The sequence below is a fragment of the Pelobates fuscus genome, chromosome 11, assembly GCF_036172605.1.
Source record: "Pelobates fuscus isolate aPelFus1 chromosome 11, aPelFus1.pri, whole genome shotgun sequence".
Classification (NCBI taxonomy): domain Eukaryota; kingdom Metazoa; phylum Chordata; class Amphibia; order Anura; family Pelobatidae; genus Pelobates; species Pelobates fuscus.
Window position 1 is genome coordinate 53,232,659 of NC_086327.1, and position 15,932 is coordinate 53,248,590.

The 15,932-nt window shown below is 40.3% G+C and overlaps 1 protein-coding gene across 1 annotated transcript in view; it reads left to right on the forward strand.

Moving 5' to 3' along the window:
• The window catches only part of FAM83E (family with sequence similarity 83 member E), a 102,438-nt gene that overhangs the window by 60,095 nt on the left and 26,411 nt on the right, over positions 1-15,932 (forward strand). The window contains exon 5 of the mRNA XM_063436815.1: positions 11,659-12,412. Coding sequence (XP_063292885.1) covers positions 11,659-12,412 — 754 coding nt within the window. The remainder of the gene's footprint in view (positions 1-11,658; positions 12,413-15,932) is intronic.

Below are 15,932 nucleotides of genomic sequence, written 5' to 3' on the forward strand. Positions count from 1 at the left end.
CTTACTCAACCCAATTTAATATATGCGTTACTTGTTGATTTCTTTTTTTAATATGCACGACTTTGAATCTCATCTGCTACCCTCCTGCCCTGCTTTCCACTGTATCCAAATCATTTTCTAGAAAAGGTATAATACTGTATTTTCTTACCTATTATTGTGTCATCTGCAAACACGGACACATGACTTTCAGTGTCTACTGCAAAATCATTTATAAACAAATGAAAGAAAAGTGGACTCTGCAAAAACTTGGGTCACTCCACTTACCACTTTTGTCCAATTGGAAAATATTCTATTTACTACTATGCTCTGCACTCTATTTTAAAGATAAAGTTCTATCCAAGAACATGATTTGTCATATAAACCTACTGATTTAATCATAAACTTTTGTGCGGAACTGTATAAAATACTTTAAAAATAAAATACAAGTAGGTCACATCCACTGGGACATTTCCATCTATATTCCTACTAACTTCTTCATACAATACAATTAGGTTAGCTTTGCATGACCTGCCTCTCTGAAAAAACTGTTGATTCCTACTAACGATATTGTTGTTCAAAATTATTTATTGGATATTGTCCCATAACATCCCTTCACATTATTTCCCAGCCACAGATGTTAAGTTCACAGTTCTGTAGTTTCTAGATTGAGCTTTTGAACCATTTTTAAATATGTCATAGTATAAGTGTATGTATTTGTAAGTGTTAATGTCTTGGGTGCATGATTCTAACAGGGTTTTTCACTTACCGTAAGTGAGAACTGTTGTAAAGGGCCAGTTTAGCAGAACTGGAAGCATAGCTGCAGTATTCCAGCTTGGCTATTTTTGTCATAAATGTCTTTGTTTTGCTGTATATATTCGCCTAGGGTGCCGGCATGCTGGGGGTGCCCACCGGAATATTTCCTGGTGGGCTCCATGTCTTAGCCTGCAGTGCTGGGCGAGCAGCTCTAGAGTCGCCCCCCTCAGTGCCTGGACGCTCCTCCAGACGCCTGAAGGTGGGGGCGCCCAGAGGAGCCCTGCTACAGTATGGCAGAGCAGGCACCTTTTTACCTTGATGACAGGTGCCTGCTCTGCCATCACATGCCGGTGCCTGGAGCGGAATGCAGGCAGCGAGAGATGCTCTTCTTGCAGCCTCTCACTCCTCCCTTGCGCGCCCTCTGTGATGCTGGGAGCCTGGATATGACAGCATTCCGGCCCCACTGCCCCACACTGGACCCCATGGAGGTGAGTGTTTGACTGTCAGTGAGTGTGTGAGTGTATTTATGTCAGTGAGTGTCTGCCTGTGTGTGTCTGTCAGTGAGTGTATGTGTCACATCCTGCTATGTTCTGCGGAGATGTCTGACCTTGGCTTCTGGTATCCAGTACTCTTTTTACAATTCTTGTTTAGTTTTTCTTTTTTTTCTGGTTTTCTATTCCATGTCTGGTTTTCTTTTTTTGCTGTGTTTTCTGGCTTCATTCCTTGATTCCGTTCCTGGAATTCCCAGTCTCCTGAATTCCTTTATATGTTTGTTATATGTTGCAAAAACCTTTCCTTTTCCATTAATCCTTTTGTTTCAGTTGGTTCCTGCAGGCAGTTGTTCCAAGTCCTCTACCCCTTTCTTGCAGGTAAGTGCTGTGTGTGTTTTACTATTTTTTATTTAGTCATGCATATCTAGGCAGATAGGAACCTACCTTAATTTGAGTACTTTGACGCAGTGGTGGGCTGCTTACATCTTGGCCATTTATGTATGTCTAAATCTCCAATGTTTTACATATATAGTACTTAGTTATGTGTCCTCTTGTTTTGCCTTGTATCTCTTATCTTGTTTTATTTTGTCATGTATTCCCAGTTCATGTACTGGGTTCTGGGTTCTCCTTGTTTTGTCTTGTTTTCTTGTTTGGTGTCTATTCTAGTCTTACCTTGTTTCTGTACTGGATACATGTCTGCTGCAGAGCCTCCCTATCCAGTTCCTGGGAGGTCTGCATATTGTCATCTGGCACGTGGGATACGCAGAAGCGTCATCAGGGCCCTGGTATGTGGCCACACAAATGCTGGTGCTCAACACCAGGGGGCGTGCAGTTACCCTGCACCAGGCCCTGATAATCCATTTCCACACAGTGACTCCTACTATCAAGATCAGGCATACTGAGTCCCGGTCACAGGACCACCACCCTTGACAGTATGTCTGTCAGTGAGTGTGTGTGTGTGTGTCAGTGAATGTGTGTGTGTGTCATTGAGTGAGTGTATGTCTGTCATTGAGTGTGTTTCTGTGTGTGTGTGTATGTCTGTCAGTAAGTGTGTGTGTGTGTGTGTCAGTGAATGAGTGTATGACAAAGACCTTTTGGGGTCGGAACATTGCTCTTGTGGTTCCTAATAAAGTAACTGGCTTGAACCAAGGAGTGCCTGGACCTCTATTACTCTATTACATTTTTGGAAATCTGGTGTTTGATTCAGGTTCAGCAAGCACCCTGGCTCAGATTTATGGGAGTGAGTGCAGTTCCACACACACTACTAAAAGTGAATGAGTGTATGTCTGTCAGTGAGTGTCTGAGTGCCTAGGGCGGCAGAAATCCTTGCACCTGCCCTGTGTATATTTGTTTGGATGAATGTGTCTGTTTAACTGTGTAAATATTTATGAATATCTGTGCTAACATCTAAAGCAGAGGTGGGAAACCTTTGGCCCTCTAGATGTTTTGGACTAAACCTCCCATAATGTTCTTACAGCCATAATGTTAGCAAAGCATCAAGGGAGATTTAGTCCAAAACATCTGAAAGGGCTGGACGTTCCCCACCCCTGATCTAAAGGGAAATAGAGTTTCTGAATAAATGCCCTTTTATTTCACAACCTTATTTAATTATTATATATGTCAGATAATAACTGTTCAGTGAAAGGTGTGAATGTAGGGCTGGTATAACATTATTTAAAAACCTGGTTTATAGCCTTATTAGGGGTCTGATGATTGAGGAGAGAGGGAGGTATGGGATACAGATAGATTTCTCCATTTGCATTTCTCATGATATTCAGCCAACCTAAAATTTTGTTTTTAAGGCTCAATGAGCTTCATTGTAACTTTAATCCACAAGCACATTTCATTTAAAGGTAAGCTTTTGTTTGAGGGATAATTATTTATTTATCTTGGCAAGCTACCTTTTCCACAATGTTCAGTTTAATGAGAAATGTTATGTACAAAAATCTAGAGTTAACCATCATTATATTTTCTGTTGCTAAATCTCTCAGATGTTAATGAGCACATTTCCCATGATGCTCAGTCTGTCTTTACATGGAAAAGGGTGAGAATTATGTAGGGTAGGGCAGGGCATTAATAACAAGAAGCCTGGGAAGTGGTTGGGTTACCTATTTACCCATACATAGAGGGGACAAACAAAAAGACAACAAGAAGTCACTGACAATGTCTCTCTAGCATAACAGACACATCAAATTAGAATTGCAAAGTTTGCTGGTAGTGCCTTTTAGTTGACTTTCAGGAATGCCATCTCCAAGGAACAAACTGGGCAGGTTGCACTTTATTTTAGTCTGACCCTGTGAAATACAAAGAAGTTTTGTGAAGCAAGTTAGGGTTGAAGTGGACTTGATACCATAGTGATTTGGGCTTTGGGACACTATGGGCACATGTGAAGTACCGATTTCTCATCTATATTTTTTATGTACATTTTAATTTTGAAGTGAGAGTATATTAAGCATAAAAGAAAAACAAGATTTGAAGACAAGATTCGCAGGTCTCATAACAAATATATAACATAAGATATATTATATACGAGTGTACTGTAAGCTAAGAGTGAGTGAGACTAACAGGTTACATAGTTCGATAACTGAAAAGAGACTTGGTCCATCAAGTTCAACCTTTCTTACATATTCCTTACACATTTTTGCAGTTGTGTTGATCCAAACGAAGGCAAAAAACCCAGTATGAAGTGCTTCCAATTTTGAAACAAACTAGGAAAAAAATCCTTCTTGACCCCAAAATAGCAGTCAGATGTCTCCTTAGATCAAGCAGCTATTACCCCACTAATTTGAAATTATATCCCTGTATGTTATGTTTTTGGAAGTATTTATCCAATTGCTGTATAAACATCTGTATGGACTCTGATGATAAAACCATCTCTTCAGGCAGAGAATTCCATATCCTTAACGTTCTCACTGTAAAAACCTTTTTATTTGCCTTCGATTAAATCTCATTTCTTCCAGCCACCTGGGGAACATATTTTTATGTCACTAATATTATATATTTCTGATAATTTGCCAGTTTCTAAGCTTAACAGTGTTATTATATTTGTATGTGTAAAGGTAACATTATATTTCATGTATATTCTTTTTTCATTTAGAAAAGGATTTTTCCTATTTTATGCAAATAAATATATACAGTGAAGGATGTCTGAAATATTAAATACTTTGGGCCTTCCTGATTTAGATTAAACAATTTGTCAGTAAAACATATCTTGGTCCCTTGTTTTAAAGTTTCATGTTTATTAAGAGATCACATTTCATTTTGCAGCTGTAGATTTAATCCACGCTGTGCCAACATTTACAAATCCTACTTAAATTTACTATTTGATGATATTGAGCATTGTCTAATAAATCACTCTTTCTGTACCATAGGAATACCAAAAACTGCATAGACTCATTAGTTTTATGACATATTGCTCTATCGTGATGTCACAATATCACTGACTCACACCTGAACAGAAGTGCAGTATGTTCAATATGCGTTATTTCTCAGTGTTTGTGGGACACTAGCACATGCAGAGGCACTACAATCTCACCCTCCTGGTATTACCCTCAAGATAATGAAACCGTTTGTTTTCCTTCTGGGACTAGGCCTCATGGCTTGCTCTATCTGCTATGTGGGGGCATTGGATTGCTTTCAATGCGAAACAACAAGTTCCCTCACTTGCCACACTAACAAGATCATGTGTTACGAAGGTGAAGCTTGCTATTCTGGCATAGGATCATCAATGGGAATCGCCCTGCTCACAGTTAAAGGTTGCCTTGATATAGACAGATGTGGCACTAATGAAATGCAAAGTCATTATGGGTCAGACTACTCATTTGGTTTTACTTGCTGCCATACAACTTACTGCAATGGTTCAGAACGTCAACAAAATTGCCACATTGTGTTGCTGACAATGTTATCATCTACTCTGCTCTTTCTCTTGCTCTTGCAGTAGGAGAGATACAAAAAAAGACCAAGGATGAGCACTGTGAACACATTTCAAGATCTGCAATTACAACAAACAGAGAATACTTTTGATTTAGTACTAAGTGCTAGAACTAACAAAATAAAACAAAAATCTGATTTTAACAGTTACCCGCCATCTTATTGGTTTATGTTATAGCTGTAAGAAAGGAAAATGTGGTGTTTATGTTAATATAGATTTTTCATAAAGCTTATTTAAAAAAACAAAAAACAAAAAAAACAACAACTGATCACTGGGTGCTCAGGTGTAATCCAGTTGGCAGTGCCAAGAAGGCAGTCTTTGTGGTCCTACACTCGCTATAATACACTTTCTGAGTATATTGCAGCTGGAAGGCATAATTAGATTAACCGTTACATGACTGGCTGGCTGCCTCATATGTCATTATGGGGGGGGGGTTGATTTTGTTTTGTTCAAACCTAGTATTTCACCCGAATGAACCTAGCAAATCAGCCCATCAAATTTCTTCCCACAAATCTAGGTATATGAATAGATTGGGGGTGTTGATATACTCAGGGGATCCAATAGTATCCAGATTTAGGATATGTAAAGTGGGAGGACTCAAGAGACCTATGGATTTTACACAGGAAGGCATCATGTATTTGAAAAAAATATTTAACGAAAATATCACTGCAGATTTCGGTAGAAATGGATGATGACATGACAATGAAAACATACTTAAAACACCCCATATGAAATAGTACAGATGGCATTATTTTGCATATGATATGTCAGGGTGTCACTAACTTCTAGTTTGGGCTCATATTTTGCCCTAAAATTAACATGGATACAGTAAATCAATCTGCCACAATTGTAAATTCTGAATTTGCAGATAAAAATTACAAATATAAATGTTTTCTGTGCTTATGGTACAATATTAATGATACAAAGTATGGATATATATATATATAAAATATAAAATTGGAGAAAAATAGGTATTATGAAAAATATATAGCAGCTAGCCAAAATAGGTGCAATATTGTTAAAGGGACACTATAGTTATAGTGCCTGGAGTCCCCTGGAATTGTCCCTCCATTCAGTGTTAAACTATTTCCGAGCCGTGTACCACTGAATGAAGGTTGCTGAGATGGGCTGCTGTGGAATCTTGTTAAGCTTCAAAACATTAAAAACTGTTTAATTCTGAATCTAATTGCAGCACCAAGGCATTCTAAACACTATAACCACTTCAAAGAAGTGAAGCAGTTACGGTGCCCACAATGTCCCCTTCAAAAAATCTAAATTTAGATTATCTGTATGTAAAAATCAGCAATAAAAATCAACATAAGCCTCAAATAATAATCTAAATCAAATGCTCAATCGCAAACAGAGCATATATGGGAGATACTAAGACGTATACATAAATATACTGACCAGATTTGTAGATTCAAACCATTTTTAACCCCTTAAGGATGGCGGGTTTTCTATGCCGTAATTTTTTGGGCGTTCCTAAACGCTGGAGGGTGGCATAGAACGTCCCCACCATCCACGGGACTTACGGCGGTGCGATCTGGAGGGCTGCCTGGGGGCTCAGGCAGCCCCCTTCTACACAATCCGGCCCTCCAAGGCCTTGTGATTGCGGGGTCCTTGCGATCACATGGCCGGAATAGCCGGCTCATGTATTGCCAGCAGGGGGACTGCCTGAGCTCTCAGACTGTCCTGCTGCTGCCTGTAAGAAAAAGTTTTAAAAATAAGTAAAGTTAAAAAAAGTTTAACAAAGTAAATTAAAGTACTTATATCATATATATGTATTTGTATATGATCTAAGTACTTTTATATGCACATACACACACACAAACTATTATTCTAAGTTTATTTTAATATATATATATTATTATTATTGTATTATTTATATAGCGCCAACAAATTCCGTAGCGCTGTACAATGTGTGTGTATATATATATATATATATATATATATATATATATATATTAAAAATAGAAATCCAGCGCACTCACGTATCAACTAAACAGCTACTTTGATGCTGACAGATTTGACTAGTTTTATTAAAAACACCTAATCTGGGCAAAAAATAATGGGGGTTTATTTACACTATATGATCATACATTGCATAAGCCTGCCACAAACGTCAATGTACCCCATCTTTGGCAGGTCCTACTCTCACTGCCAACTGTCTACTAAATGAGCTACTCACTTGGGGAAATCCTTCCATCTCGAGTTCTCTGCAGTACAAGGCTTAAATAGGGTCCTGAGATGAGACACCTGTGACAGGGGGCGGTGCAAAACCAAGGAGCTGGCTAGACTCCTAAATATACATGGGAAAACAAGGGACTGGCTGCACTCACCTAAACATCCTAATTATATATACACTTACAATGCCGTTAAATATATATATAGATCTATTTATATATATATATATATATATTTGTGTAAGGGGCAATAGCCGTATATGGAGTAAGGATCCAGCATAAGCGTAGGATAGTATAAAGTGAGCAAGTCGGTTGTGGTGTGCCGAGACCGACGATACGGTAGGCCTGTAAATAAAGAGGGCCCACCAAGGAGTAAGAAATTAAAGTAAATGGAAAGAAAAGAGAAAGTGTTGAAATGAGGAGTGGGTGGGAGGGTCATTCTGATGCTGACCTCAAGCAATATGTGTCAGGTAAGGAGTGTCCCTTATATAGGGGAGTGAATTAATTTAAGCCCCTCCCACAAATACAGGCCAAACGGCCTTAATACTTGTGTAAGGGGCAATAGCCGTATATGGAGTAAGGATCCAGCATAAGCGTAGGATAGTATAAAGTGAGCAAGTCGGTTGTGGTGTGCCGAGACCGACGATACGGTAGGCCTGTAAATAAAGAGGGCAAAAATGAATAATCAAAGATTTAATACAGTCAACAAATATATACAAATTAACCAGACATTTCCTTAAATGCATTACAGTATTTAATTCCTGGAAGAATTTTGAAGGTAGGAATCTAGGACCGAAAGTGAACACCATTTGTTGTGGTAGGATAGTATGTTATCTCTACTGTTGGTCCGTGTTGACTCGTTTCGGAATGTGGTAGAGCCAATAGGTAATGAAATATGTGTTTACGTACGTGGGATCGTTGAAGACAATGATCTGTCTGAGTGGTGGTGATGGTAGTGAATTATCTGGCCTGAGAAAGGCATAAAAGGCAATGTGCATGGCTGGTAATGGCCGACTTGGTAGTATAATTGAATGGTTGTAGATCTAATAGGTCCGATAAGGATGAAAAGTTGGATGGCTATTGGTAATCTCTGAGAGGAACGTGGGAGAATGGATTCCTGAAAACCTCTGAGTATATTCTTGTCTGGTATGATAGCATGAAGTTATGGTAGTTTTGGCCATAGGTTATCCTGTGTTGTTGAATGCCTGTAAACTATATAATTAATGGTGTGTGAGATAGTTTAAGTTTAAGGTGGCAAAAAGAAGCAAACCCTAGGAGAAATGTTATGACACAGGTTGAGCTATGTCGTGTTCCAATGAGCTTCTTTAAGCCAGGTGAAAAGCTGTGTTATGTGTTCTACAAGTATGGGACGAAAGTGCTAGGTGGGATAGTGCATGCTATGCTGCATGAGTATGTCTAATCCATGATTTTGTCTCTGGAACGAAAGCGTGGCCGTGACTGTATGGGCGGCTGTAGGAAGCGTGTGATGAACATGCCTGGAATATAAATGAGACAATTATCAGCAGGGATGTATACATATATATAGTGAGTTCCCCAAAAATATCATGACCTTATGGATGAGTAGTGGCGATTGTTGATGATATGACATGTGCCTAGTTGTCAGAGTAACAACGGATTGATGACCCTGACCATGATTTACCCTATGCCACAGCAGCTGCTACAATGGGGTAGATCTCCCAAAGGGGCTGAGGTTGTGGAAAAATTTCCAAACCTGGATGCCATGGCCAACAGCTCCAAAGCAATCGTTCCCGGTAGATCGCTGCCAAACCCGTGGTAGACGCCGCGTCTGACCATCTGGTTGGAGAAGTGTCAGACAATCCTGGAAGGAACATGCTTTTACCATGCCAAGTGGTTAAGAAATTCCCCCCCATGTGCAGGTCTGCTGTTGCTGAGGTGTCTAGGGACATCCTCTGATCATCATGTTGGAAGTGTGGAAAAAAGGGGAAAGTAGTGGAAATCATTCTGATGCTGACCTCAAGCGATATGAGTCAGGTAAGGAGTGTCCCTTATATAGGGGAGTGAATTAATTTAAGCCCCTCCCACAAATACAGGCCAAACGGCCTTAATACATATAAAATTATAATTAACTGTTACTTTGTTGAATTAAAGTTGTACCCACCTTATAAAGCTAATTATTCAAATCTTCACATAGTTTTCAACACACGCAGTGAGAAGGTGTGATCTGGTAATTTGTTTCTGTTATGTGCATTGTCATTATCGTGCATTATTCTTGTTTATCCATTAGTTGGACTTTCTTGATGATTATATTACTCCTTGTTGCCTTTTATTATTAATGCACAAATGGAAAGGTATACAAATATTAACATATTCCCCAGAAAATTGTAGCATTTGCTAAATGCACTTCCTTATGTTGCTATAATTTGTATCTAATCCTTTTGGAAGAATGTTTAACCCATTAAAGGGACACTATAGTCACAAGAACAACTACAGCTTATTGCATTTATTCTTGTGAGTAGAATCATTCACTTCAGGCTTTTTGCTGTAAACACTTTCTTTTCAGAGAAAATGCAGTTTACATTATAGCCTAGTGCAGAGATAGGCAACCTTCGTCTCTCCAGATGTTGTGGACTACATCCCCCATAATGCTCTTACACACATAATGCTGGCAAAGCATCATGGGAGGTGTAGTCCAAAACATCTGCAGAGCCGAAGGTTGCCTATCCCCTAGTGATAGCTTCACTGGCCACTCCTTAGATGGCTGCTAGAGCTGCTTCCCATTTCAGTCTTGCCTAGTTTGAATCACAACATTCAGTATCTCTTCCCTCTGCATGCAGACACTGAACTTTCCTCATAGACCGGGACTCTGCTGTAAATGCCAGCGGGCGGCATAGCACGTCCATGCCGTCCAGTGGATTTACCTACTCGCTGGCGATCCCCCGATGGCGATGGGGGGGACTTACCAGGCATCCCAGGGAGTCCCGCTGCTACTGATCCAGCACTCCTGGGCCATGGGATCGCAAGGTCCTTGCAAGGACCTCACGATCACATGGACAGAATAGCCGTCCATAACAGTGCCAGCAGGGGGAGTGCCTGGGATGACAGGTAGTCCCCCTGCTGCCTGTAAAAAAACGTTTAATAAAGTTTAAAAACAGTTTGAAAATAAATAATATATACTTAGATCATATTTATATATATATATATATTATATATATGATCTAAGTATATATACATACACTTAAACATACATACACATACACTAAGTGTATTTTAATAATAACATATATATATATATATATATATATATATATATATATTTATATATATGATCTAAGTACTTTTATTACATTTATAAAGTGTTTTAAAACTTTATTTTAACTTTGAAAACACACTCTTATCCACTACAGCATGTTGTATTGGTTATGGTGTTTGAATTGTTCCTTTAACCCCTTAAGGACGGCGGACGGCCTTTTTGGGGTGGCTCTAAATCCTGGGGTCGGCATAGAACGTCCTTGCCGTCCTTTGTACTCACCGGGTCCCTGCCGTTCCCACGATGGCGGCCGCGATCCTGGGGTCTGCCAAGGAGCTCAGGCAGATGGGGTCGTGGGAACGGCGGGGACCCGGTGAGTACAAAGGACGGCAGGGATGTTCTATGCCGACCCCGGCGTTTAGAGCCACCCCAAAAAGGCCGTCTGCCGTCCTTAAGGGGTTAAAGGAACAATTCAAACACCATAACCAATACAACATGCTGTAGTGGTTAAGAGTGTGAGGAGAGCCCTGGTGTCCTTCCCCAATTGTATGTAGTGAAACCATTTTACAAAGGCTTAATTTATGACTTGGGGCCCATTAGGGACTGCTCCCCACCTCTTTTACTGACGATGGAAAGCTGGAAGCTCTCTATATGAACAAAGCTCTGCAATGCATGGCCTGGTTATGGTTTGAGAGATCAGAATATGCCCTCAGCCAAGACTCGTCATAGGAAAAAGGGGAAGTGGGGAGAAGGTACCGGGCCCAGGTAAAAAGTGAATCTATTATAAAAAGGTTAAACTACTGACAATGGTGGAGCACAAGGCATTCCTGTCAACATAAGCACTACAGCAAGATATTATGATGTGTTGAGTGTTTCTTTAATCCTTTCTAGTTGACTAGAGATGCTAAAATACATAGAACACCTGTAAATTAAAACACATACAATCCATATAGATTGACTGAAATATTCATTGTAGGGAAACTGATAATGATGGCATTTAACTTCATGTATAAATTGTATTTATATCTATTGTTACACAGGATAGAAAGAATAAGCTAACAATACACCTTTTTCTTTTTTTTTTACTCTTAGTTTTACATGGAGTGACTCACGCCTGGAGAGAAACATTATCACACTTTTAACTGGAGAAATTACTGACTCATTTGATAATGAATTTCGAACATTATTTGCTGCTTCCCGTCCTCTGCAAAGATATGATTTTGCCAAAGATTTCCACAAAGATATTAATAGCAGAACACCAATTCCTTCACTAGCAATATCAGTACCAAAAGAGCCTGAATTTGTCAATCACATTTGCCAACCTGAAGAACGTATTAAAGAAATAAATGGATTTTCATCCCCAGAAAAATTTAATACAAGTGGGATGATGCAACCAGCAGAAATGCCAGCCCCAATCATCAGTCCATTAATTGGGGTTCCATTATCTAAGAGTGTTAATAAGATAGCAGAACGTCGTTCTGTAGTCCCAGCAATGGAAAAGAATATTGGAAGAAACCCAGGGTTCAATCATATATTAGGTGTCCCTGATTCTTTACGCATGGCCAAAGAAACTGTGAATGTACCTGACTACTCTATTCGGCACCGCCTAGCTGCGTGTCGCAATTTTGAAGGCTCTACAGCAAACTTACGAGGTGGACAAGAGTCACATAGTGCTCTAAGTGATATTCTTAAGAATGTCCAGCGCTCCAGGCTGTCTGTTGCCAAAACAACAGGGGGAAGACCCAGCAAGTCCCTATGGGATCTTAGTCGCCTATCCCAATTGTCTGGTTGCAGTGGGGACCAAAATTTAAGGCAAAACCCACTGGAACCTGGGGATGAGAACAAGGTGAGTGAGATTGATATGACTAAGAAATCTTCAAGGTTACAGATGTTAGATAATTACAGTACTTCAGTAAAAAGTAATATCAGTATCTTTGTTTTTCACCTTCATGGATTCACTTTAACAAATACACTTGGAGAACTTAGTTCGGTGTGCTGCTTTAAAAAAAACAAAAACATTTCATGCACCATTATTATCATGATGTTATTATTTATATAGCGCCAACAAATTTCGCAGCACTTTACAGCAGTGTGGACAAACAAACATGTAGTTGTAACCAGACAAGTTGGACACACAGGAACAGAGGGGTTGAAGGCCCTACTCAATGAGCTTACATGCTAGAGGGAGTGGGATAAAGTGACACAAAAGGTAAGGATAGTATTAGACAGTTTCAAGAGAGGAGTCAGTCGGGAGCTATTAACAGTTTAATTGATACACTTTTATGAGGGTTTTTAATGATTTTTTAAAGGAGTGGAGACTGGGTGAGCATCTAACGGAGGAGGGAAGTGAGTTCCACAGGAACGGTGCAGCCCTCGAAAATTCTTGAAGGCGAGCATCAGATGTGGGAGTACAGACATAAGATAGACGTAAGTCTTCAGCAGAGTGTAAGGGCCTAGACGGGTCATACTTGTGTATTAGGGCGGATAGATAGGTGGGAGCAGCATTATGTAGAGATTTGAAAGCAAGAACCGTAATTTTAAATTGAGCCCTATATCTTAAATGAAGCCAGTGTAGGCTGACAGAAGGGTGAGGCGTGGGAGGTGCGGGCGGACAGGAAGATAAACCTCGCCGCCGCATTCATTAACGACTGTACCGGCGCATGTAAAACCACTGAGAAGTGGATTACAGTAGTCAAGGCGAGAAAGGACAGTGGAATGGACCAGCACCTTAGTCGCATCTGGCGTTAAGTAGGGTCAGATGCGCGCAATGCTTTTGAGATGAAAGCGTCAGGATTTGGCAATAGACAGAACATGAGGCGTGAAGGAGAGGTCACCTATGCAACGAGCCATCTTGTTGACTTGGAGGGAGACTGACACAGGAGTAGCAACATTTGAAGGAGTTTAACCCCTTAAGGACACATGACATGTGTGACATGTCATGATTCCCTTTTATTCCAGAAGTTTGGTCCTTAAGGGGTTAAGGAAGTGGGCAGCCATCCAGTTAGAAATAGCAGAGAGGCAGTCAGAGACACTCGTCAAGAGGGACAGGGAGAGATCAGGAGAGGACAGATAGATTTGCATGTCATCCACATAGAAATGATACTGGAAGCCAAATGAGCTAATGAGTTTACCAAGGGAGATAGTATAGATAGAGAACAGTAGGGGACCAAGGACTGAACCTTGGGGGACACCAACAGAGAGGAGTTGGGGAGAAGAGGCAGAGCCAGAGAAAGAAACACTGAAAGAGCGCTTGGAGAGGTAGGAGGAGCACCAGGAGAGAGCAATATCTTGGGTATAGACAAAAATGGGATACAGCTGAATAACTAGAAAAAAAAGAATACATAGCACATAGTGAAGTACATTAACAATAATTGGATTTAACCCACAAAGATTGCACTCACGAGATGGTGTAGGGTAATGCGCCTTTAAGCCCACAATGGGCTGAAATGGTATTTGCCTTCCACGGATAGGTTACTCTGTCTTTCACAGGAAATGGAAGAATGCCAATTGAAATGTAAAAAATTGTTTTCTTTATTCAAAAGGCAGTAAATAGCCTTGAAGAATTCAATCGGTAAAATTTAAAAATAACTGCAATCTAACGCGTTTCGTCCATACAACTTGGACTTCATCAGAGAAAATTCTGCAGTTTAAACAATCACATAAAATACAAAGCATGCATAATGCGCATGCTTTGTATTTTATGTGATTGTTTAAACTGCAGAATTTTCTCTGATGAAGTCCAAGTTGTATGGACGAAACGCGTTAGATTGCAGTTAGGACTTCATCAGAGAAAATTCTGCAGTTTAAACAATCACATAAAATACAAAGCATGCGCATTATGCATGCTTTGTATTTTATGTGATTGTTTAAACTGCAGAATTTTCTCTGATGAAGTCCAAGTTGTATGGACGAAACGCGTTAGATTGCAGTTATTTTTAAATTTTACCGATTGAATTCTTCAAGGCTATTTACTGCCTTTTGAATAAAGAAAACAATTTTTTACATTTCAATTGGCATTCTTCCATTTCCTGTGAAAGACAGAGTAACCTATCCGTGGAAGGCAAATACCATTTCAGCCCATTGTGGGCTTAAAGGCGCATTACCCTACACCATCTCGTGAGTGCAATCTTTGTGGGTTAAATCCAATTATTGTTAATGTACTTCACTATGTGCTATGTATTCTTTTTTTTCTAGTTATTCAGCTGTATCCCATTTTTGTCTATACCCATATCTGTATTTGAGGTTCGTTTGGGGGAAACCTCTTGGGAAGCTGTATCCATCTTATACGCAGTTAAGTACCTCTGCATATTCCTACCATTGAGTTGGTTAGGTGTACTTGTGTATATATTTTTTTGTGTATTTTTTCTTTTTTCTTTTTCATACATAGAGAGCAATATCTTGTAGACTAATATTGCGGAGGATGAGAAGAAGCGGTTGATGATCAACAGTGTCAAAAGCCGCAGAAAGGTCAAGGAGAATTAGGATAGAGTAGTGACCACAAGATTTTGCAGCATGTAGATCATTGGATACTTTGGTCACAGCTGTTTCAACAGAGTGATTAGCGCAGAATCAAGACTGAAGCGGGTCTAGCAGAGAATTGGACTCGAGAAAGTCTGTCAATCTCGCATACACAACTCTTTCAAGGATCATGGATGCAAAAGACAGTACCGAGATAGGATGGTAGTTGGACGGGGAGTTAGGGTCACGGTTGGGTTTCTTTAGAATTGGGGTTACAGTTGCATGTTTGAAGAGCGATGGAAATATGCCAGAGGAGAGAGAGAGATTGAGAATTTTAGTGCAATTCCAGACCTTTAGTCTGGAATTGCACTAAAGAGAATTGAGAATTTATTGCAATTCCAGACGTCTCTTGTGGCTACGGTTGGGTCCTCGGTGGGCTTAGGGATACGGAATATGCCGTCGAGTACTACCGCCTTGGCTATCTTAGGAGTTAGTAGGGCCGTGAGGAGCCGCTGAGTGACATGCGGTAGCTCAGCATCAGGTATGTTTTCATTGATGCCCCTAACCTTGAGGTGTTTTAGGTGGCGTTTGTCTTCAAGCTCGCAAATTTTAGGTTGTTTTGAATAGATTGCTGTTTCAGCTCCTGCACCTCTTGTTGTAGCTTTTGGATTTGGCTGGTGTGGGTGCTTGAGGTGTCTTCTACGGCTCCTAGTCGCCCAGTTAGGCCCCGTAGTGTGTCCCTAATCGAGGCAACATCCGCCGAGATTTTGTTATGGTGTTCCGCCATAAGTTCTCTGATGGCCTCCATGCTCACAGGCGTGGGGGCCGCGGCTGGAGGCAGGTGTTGTGATCGGGCTGGTGGTGAGTTATGCCTTGCCAGGGTGAGTTCCCCTCCGTCTTCATCCGAC